This window comes from Arachis hypogaea, chromosome 9, assembly GCF_003086295.3.
Source record: "Arachis hypogaea cultivar Tifrunner chromosome 9, arahy.Tifrunner.gnm2.J5K5, whole genome shotgun sequence".
Taxonomy (NCBI): Eukaryota; Viridiplantae; Streptophyta; class Magnoliopsida; order Fabales; family Fabaceae; genus Arachis; species Arachis hypogaea.
The window spans coordinates 106,094,575-106,102,656 of record NC_092044.1 but is presented as its reverse complement, the minus strand read 5'-3'; the positions used below and the strand labels follow the sequence as shown (position 1 = coordinate 106,102,656).

At 34.1% G+C, this 8,082-nt stretch overlaps 1 protein-coding gene across 2 annotated transcripts; it reads left to right on the top strand.

The window, feature by feature from the left end:
• The first annotated feature begins 567 nt into the window (after nucleotides 1-567).
• Nucleotides 568-5,824, top strand: LOC112711505 (polyadenylation and cleavage factor homolog 4). 2 transcript variants are annotated; one of them, XM_025764177.3, is made up of 7 exons: nucleotides 568-981; nucleotides 2,194-2,453; nucleotides 3,231-3,332; nucleotides 3,426-3,689; nucleotides 3,922-4,830; nucleotides 4,910-5,448; nucleotides 5,548-5,824. In XM_025764177.3, exons 2-7 carry the CDS (start codon nucleotides 2,205-2,207, stop codon nucleotides 5,630-5,632), a joined length of 2,148 nt encoding a protein of 715 aa, XP_025619962.1. In that variant the 5' UTR covers nucleotides 568-981; nucleotides 2,194-2,204; the 3' UTR covers nucleotides 5,633-5,824. The 2 variants fall into 2 exon arrangements, with proteins under 2 accessions (XP_025619962.1, XP_025619961.1); XM_025764176.3 differs by having other exon boundaries at nucleotides 2,191-2,453.
• Nucleotides 5,825-8,082: the final 2,258 nt, after the last annotated feature.

Genomic DNA, 8,082 nt, shown 5'->3' with positions numbered 1-8,082 from the left:
GTATCCTCGTTGACAATAAGACGGCTGACTACAAATGAAGAATGCAAACCCAAAAAACTTACTACAGTAGAACTTGCTCTCTCATGGAAGACACTAGGAACACGTGTCATCCATAAGACCATCTCTGTATATCTACACAACGTTACATCTTTACAGTAGAATTCACCATCTATAATAATCGAAAAAAAAGAAAATGATTATGAAAATTCGAAAATACGTTGATTTCACGCGAACCGCAACAACATAGGGTATTAGGTGGGAGGACTTAGAATTTTATAAATAGCAATGTTTTAAAAATCAGATCGAATCAACCGGTCGAATTGGTTTAACATAAAACCGAAGTGAAAAGTGGTTCGATCCTCCTCTTAAAACCATCATTTTCTATACCGTTAAAAAATTGTTGAACCGGAACGAAAACCAACGGATTCTTAAAAGATGCGCGTTTTCATTTAAAACAAAAAAAAAATAAACAAAAAAAAAACCCACCCACAGTCCCCCACCGCCCCACCGCCCCACGCGAGTCTATCACTCGGATATATATAACACCCCCTACCCCCAAAAAACACCAAACACCCCTCCTTCGAAACACGCACTGTCACACTCAAGCCCTAAGGTTCCAAACCTAAAACCCAGCTTCGTCAACGGAACCGCCGCCGCCGTCCGTAGTTGTCGGCGTCTTCGCGGCCTCCTCCTTCCCCTGTCCCAAATCCATACGGCCAGACCTTCTCTTTGTCTGCTCAGACGCGCTTCCGCCGCCGTTTGTTTGCCGTTCACGTTCGCCTCTTCGTTCAGCCGTCGTCTTCCTTCGCGTTCTTCGCCGTTCGCGGTCGCTCGGCGTTCACCGTTCGCGTTCACTCGCCGTTCACTGTTCGAGTTCGCATTATAGCGTTCGTCTGGAAGCCACGTTGCTCTCCTTCAAACTCTGCGACCAACCCGCGCGCTCCACCTAGCTGTCGAAATTGCTCTCTTTTGTCGCCCGCCGTGAGTTCCCTAAACCCTCACCAATACTCTGCTTCAAACTCTGCAACTTCTGATTTCTATTACAACAAGGAACTATTTGATTTGGTAGTGGTTTGGATTTTTTTTTCCATAGATTATACAATTGTTACGTTCTCTTCTCTATCACATTGATATTAAGTTTTGAATTCTCTTATTTCGTTTTAATTTTACTGCACTCAACATGTTTGATGAAATGCTTTAACAATAATTCTGGTTGGTTTTATAATTTCTAGCTTTTAGAAACTTAGTAAGTTGATTGCATGTGAAATTAAGAATAATTGGATCTTAGTAATTAGGAAAGTTTAGGTGCACAAATAGCATCTCTGTGGAAAACATATTAGCATGATGATTCCATTTGCATTAGTTTAACTGTTAATTTGCTAATTGTTCTTGTGTTGTTGTTCTGTTGTTTTTCTTTTATCTTTAATTTTTTTCTTGGTTTAAGCTGTGATTGAAGGTTCTTTGGTTTGGGTATTCTTCACTTTCCTGTAAGCTTATCTTTTAATTCTTTGAGCATACACGTATCAAATCATTGTTTTCAGCAATGGTGATTTTTAGATATTTTTTTGGGTTGCTTCGTTTTTAAATGTTCCTATTGCTGTTGTTGTGTTTTTGCTGTGATTTAAATGTTCTTTTGATTTTTTTTTATTTTTTTTTCCCGAATGACCAGTCAGTGCTTGGTTGATTGGTTTTGCTCACTGATTGTATTTGATGATAAATTTTAAATTGATAACTCTATTACAGCCTTACTGTCTGTTTCTGTTGTTAAATTTTATTAAAGTTTCTTGAATTTGCACTGCCTATGTTATTGATTCACTGTGCCTTCATTGCTCTTTTTTATGTTGTTAATCATTGTGATGAGCTTTGTTAATCTTGAATTTGTTAATCTTTCTTGATTTTTCACTGTTCTAACTTCTGTTCTTATTAAAAAATTTGCAATTGGTGATCTTTTGATTTATTATATGCTTTATGTTTTCATTGTTCTCTTCTTATGAAGAAAAAATGTGCAATTAGTGATTGTAAGATTTATGTTTTGATTACCAGTCCGGTTTTCAGAACCTTGATAAATAGTTATTTAGAGGCCACAATCCTGTTTACATCTCATCCAATATAATCTTCTCTCAATTTGATATAACTCCAGTTCTCCTTCGTCAAATTTAAAAATTCTCTAAAATTCTATTGTGCACCCAGCAGCTAGAATACAAATGGCGAATGGTATCACGCACCAGCCTTCTCCTTCCATGCTCGTGGACCAGTTTAACGCCTTACTTCCACGGCGCCAAAGCTACCTCAAGGCTTTCTCTACCGAAGAAATTGTTCGGACGTATGGGCTATTGTTGTCAGAACTCACCTCCAATGTGAATCCCATCATTACCGATCTCACTATCATTGCTGGCCAGCAGCGGAAACACGCCAAGGGCATCGCCGATGCCATTTGCAACCGGATTCTTGAGGTCTGTCTCCATTGCTGCGGAAAGTTATCACCTTTTCGCGCCATTTGTAACGAAAGAACTCTTCTTTTATTGGGGTCGAAAGTTGTCCCTCTATTGGCGTTGTTTCAATTTTGGCAGTTACCTATATATCAGCATTTAAGTTTTATTTTTCTTTTCCAATCTTATTTTATATTTTATTTTTTATTTGCTTTACGGTCTTATTTGATTGCGAATACGAGAAAAAGTCATTACTTCCAATTCCAACAGGCTTTATCGTTCCATCCGTTCTTGCCTTTGATTTATTTGCGTGGGTTTTCCGCAAGAGAGAATGGATTCTAAATCATTAATTATTATTATTATTATTCAACTAAGAACAGAGAATTTTAGGATAACATAACTTCCCGGATAACTAGCAATTGGCACATGAATCCTATAGAAAGGACGAAAGTGAGTTTAAGACCTAAGAATAAAACAACGCATTTCAGGTCTTGACTGAACTGGAACGAAATTCTAAGCATACATGTGAAGTTGGGGCACGCCCTAGCTGTATCTCGTATATTGATCTCAGGGGCAGAGTAATTAAGAACATGTGTTAAGGTTTAAGGTTTATCTTGTTAAGGTTGATTTTCAGGGATCACTTCCCCTACAGCCACATAAAAAAAAGTTCCTGAGTTCTGATTTAGCAAATAACAATGCTGATATTTGTGCCGTAGAAAATTAGTAAAGCTAAGCTATAATATTATTTAAATCTCGGTTGTTTATATGGTTCCTCAATTGTTTAATTCTATCCTCTGCCAGGTGCCTGCTGATAAAAAACATCCTTCTCTCTATCTTCTGGACAGCATTGTGAAGAATTTTGGCCAGGAATATGTTAAATACTTCTCTTTACGTCTACCTCAAGTAGGTTAATTAGAGCATGCTTATTTCTGCTTATATTTCATTTTTATTTTATTCTGTTATTGAAAGATTGAAACAATTCTATTGTGTGCCAAGGTTTACTGTGAGGCATACAGACAGGTCCAGCCTAATCTACATTCTGTTCTGCAACGTCTCATTGGTACCTGGTCAAAGATCTTTCCTCCCTCTGTCCTAAGTAATATTGAAGCTCAATTGCAATCTTTACCAGCAATTAATAATCAACAACCCTTTGCTAATCACTTTGGGGAATATGATTTTCATGGACCGATTCTTGGAGCACATGTTATTAAACCACAATCCTTGCAGCAGATGGAACACTATAGTTCAATTATGGATATTGTAAGCTTTTGTGTGAAATATGTATTGTATGCAAAAATATCAGTGATTTTGTTGATACATTAAGGCTGTTTGTCATGATTGATGAAAATAATATATATATATAGGAATGATGTGGCCTCCAAAATTTTTTTTAATTAGAAAGGTGTCTGTTTATTATACCTGTTAATAGAAAGAGAGATCCTGCAGACAGATAAGCTGCATTCTAACAGTGTGTTGGTTTTCATCCTCACAGGTTGGTGGTGATCGGTTGGACTCAACGGGAACTGTAGGTAATACAAGAGAAGGAGGGTTGAATGAATGGCAGCAAAAGAGATTTTCTAGTGATGGTTGGAACATATTCCAAACTTCCAAGACTTATAATCTCAATGATGAACAACGACGTCAAAGTCCAAGAGCTCTTATTGAGGCATATGGTTGTGACAAAGGCCGTGAAATTCCTAGTACTAAGCTTTTGTTTGTGGAGCAGCAGCCTGGCAGAAATGGTTTAGGGAGCAAGTTTCCATTGGCATCATGGCAGCACACTGAAGAAGAGGAGTTTGATTGGAAAGATATGAATCCAGGATTAGTAGACTGTAGTAGAAACAGCAGTTCTATGCAATCAAGTGTTAGATTCTCCAGGAAAAGGAAGTTATCTAATGATCTATCTAATTCTTCACATTACCCGTTCAATATGGGGGCTGCTTCCCCTGCTTTCAATGCTCATGCTACTCGTCCTTCCGGCTTGAATCCAGCATTTCCATTGCAAAAACGTCCTAGGAGTCTGCTTGAACCAATAAACATTAATAATAACACCAATGTGGGTCATGGTCCAAATAGAACTCTGTTTATACATGACCAGTTGCCTAATCAACCTGGACCAATTTCCTCTAACCTGCAAAATCATGGACAAGCACCTCAACTACAGTTTCTTCCACCTCAAGTTCCATCTTCAACACAAATTAGTCATGGGAGCTCTTTGCATTTACATGGGGGAACCTTGCCACCTTTACGTCCAAGCCTCCCAACTGCTCCATCACAAATGATGTCTCATCCCCATGCCCATGATTCGATGACAAGTCAACCACCACCTACATATCTTGATTTGATTAGTTCACTAGTGAATCATGGTGTGATCTCGGTAACCAATCCACCTACCGGACTGGTAACTATACTTTCATTAGTTTCCCTCCCTTTTTAGTTTGTTGATTTGAGAAAGTAATTTAAATGAACTTGTGTTTTAGGATTCCATTGGGGCGGAGTTCGATCCAGATATCTTGAAGGTTCGTCATGAAGGTGTAATCAGTGCCTTATACAGTGATCTTCCTAGACAATGCACGAGCTGCGGTCTCCGATTCAAAAGGCAAGATGAGCACAGTAGACATATGGATTGGCACGTGACTAGGAACCGAATGTCAAAAAGCCGGAAGCAAAAGGGGTCTCAAAAGTGGTTTGCAAGTGGGAGCCTGTGGCTAAGTGGTGCAGAGGCTTCGGGAAAGGAATCGATTCCAGGGTCGCTGGCTCCCGAAGAGACAGAGGAAATGAAAGACGAGGAAGAGTTAGGCGTTCCTGCTGAAGAGGATCAGAGTAGATGTGCACTGTGTGGAGAGGGATTTGATGAGTTTTACAGCCACGAAATGGATGAGTGGATGTATAGAGGAGCCACATACCTTAAGGCACCCACGGGAACAACATTGGCCACCATGGACAGACATCAACTAGGGCCCATTGTTCATTCCAAATGCAGATCTGACTCTGACTCTACTATGCCCTCAACCAACAGGTATTTGTTTCTTATATACCATCTTAGTTACATTATATTAGCTTACTACTACTATTATTTACTCTTCTTTCTTGTTTCGTTTGTGTATGCACTATGCAGGAAACCTACCAAGAGAGTAGTAAGAGAAAAAGAATGCGGGTCAACCAAACATCAGTTTTGTGCACCCATAATTAGGACTTGCTAATAATTTTTAGGGTATAGTTGTGCTAGTAATATTCCCAATTTCTTGCTATCAAATACTGTTAGTTGCTGTTATTAGTTCTCTATTATTGTTCCGGTGGGAGCCCCTACACTAGATTTCATTTATCAGCAAAATCTTACTGTATGAATAAGCACGTTTAATTCTTGAATTTAATAAAATTCTGCATTCTGACAATTTTTATTAGTTTTGCTACTCATTTCATTTTCAATTGCTATTTCTCAATTTGTATTCATAAAAGATCGTGATTTTGCTTAATAGGTATATATAAAAAATAAAAAATATAGAAAAAACATAGACATTCAATAAAGTAAAAGCATATTATGTATTGCTATATAAGAAAATGTTTTGATTTAGTAGCTTATCCATTCAAAAGTCTTGTTCTTTCTTATTAAGGAAAGCATTTGATTGGATTAAAAAAAAGGCTACTTAACTGTAATGGAAAATTATGAGTCATGGGTAAAGTCACCGTTTTTATTATGAACATGGAAGATAATAGTTTTTATTATGAACATGAAAAAAAAAGGCGATTTAACCTGTGATAATTTGGAGGAGTTTTGAAAGATGCAACGTACGTATATTTAACATTTAAGCAATGTTATAATTTTTGAGATATCCAAATATAGGTTACTATTATGAAATAAAAATAGGAAGTGAATTTGATTATTAAGTGTGTGTTTGGATTACGATTTATAAATGGGAGTTTACATAAAATTGATTTTGCAAATTTGATTTTGATGAAAAATAAGTTTGTGTTAAGGTGATTTATGTTTGGCAATCTTTATATCAAAATAGATTATAGTAAAATAAATGTTGTTTGGATTACACTACTCAAAATTATTTTTAGATAAAAGTTTACTAAAATAGACATCAACTTAAATAATTTTTGTATATTAATAATATCTAATATATTAATTATTTATTTTTTACGGGACTAATATATAATTTATTGAGTATTGATTTATTGTCCAAGTTTTTTATAAACTTTATAGTATGTAAAAATAGTGATCTCATTTTTTATTATTATTTAAAAATTATTTATAATTTTTATTATATAATTAACTTAATTAATAATTTTTATTATTATTTTTTTACTAAAAAATATCAATTTATATTATTTATATATTTTTGTAATACTAATAAATAAGTAGGTATTTGTATTATTATATTTATTATCCTAGAAAATGACTTAAGTTACTTATTTTATATGTTAAATAATATCTTATATCTTAAATTCATTAATATTAAGAGAAAAAAATTATGTAATAAATTATATAAATAATCATTATAAAAAAATAAAAAAATTATTTATTATATATAATAATATTGATATATGTAGTGGCATGTATATATTAGGATTATTTATTTTATTTACGTGAGTGATTATTATTATTTTTATTTTTTTATTATATTAGTAAATAATATTTAAAACCAAAAGAGAGATTAATTTTTTTAATTTAAATTAAAAATATCTTGTAAATATATCTAACTTTATATATATTGAATGTTATAATATTTAATAATATAATATTTATTATAACAATGACTCAAAATACTAATCCAAGATATATTTGGGTTTGGTAAGATCTTGAAGCAAGTAAGATTAACCTAGACCCATTGTTAAGATACCAAATTCGACTTAGGTTCGTTACTTTAAGGCCCAATACAAATGAAATACATGTATCTCATTTCAAATCGGCTCAATTAGATTTTCGTTGCTAGTTAGGTATAGTAATGGATATTCAGGAGAACGTGGCAGATCTCTTTTCCGTCTCTCAGTCCTATTTTAAAAAAAAGGTCCCCATCGCCTCTCCGTCTTCGCAAGTCTCTGTTTAATTATTCCTTCAGAAAACACAAATTTTTTCAAATATCTACGAATATTTTTTAAATTTTTCTGAGAACAATTAACAAAAAAATATATATAATATAATAATCATAAAATAATCAATTCAATATAATTTAGCATAATTCATAACATATTCATTATGAAAAATAATATTTAAAAAAAATATAAAAATATATTCCGACATAATAACATAACATAATTTTTGGGATAATACTGAATAATATAGTAATAAACTTGAGAGACAGAAATAATGAGTTAGAGAGAGAGAGAAAATTGAGCTTGATAATAAGTTGGGAAGAAAAATAAAGAATTTGAATTGGAAGTAGGAATTAGGGCTACTAAATTTAAGAAATGAATTTATATATATCTAAATTAGGATAAATCAGTAATCTTATATTCACGTAGATTTAATAGATCCCATGAAGTGAGTACCTATGTCTCCGTCTCCATCCATTTTACATGGACGGGTTATGAAGATTTCACGAATCATGGGTTCCCATCTAACTCCAAATCGCGAGTAATCCCAGTAAATATCCATTTCAACTGGTTTTTTCATCATCTTTATTGCTAGCATTTGTTGGTTCGTGAC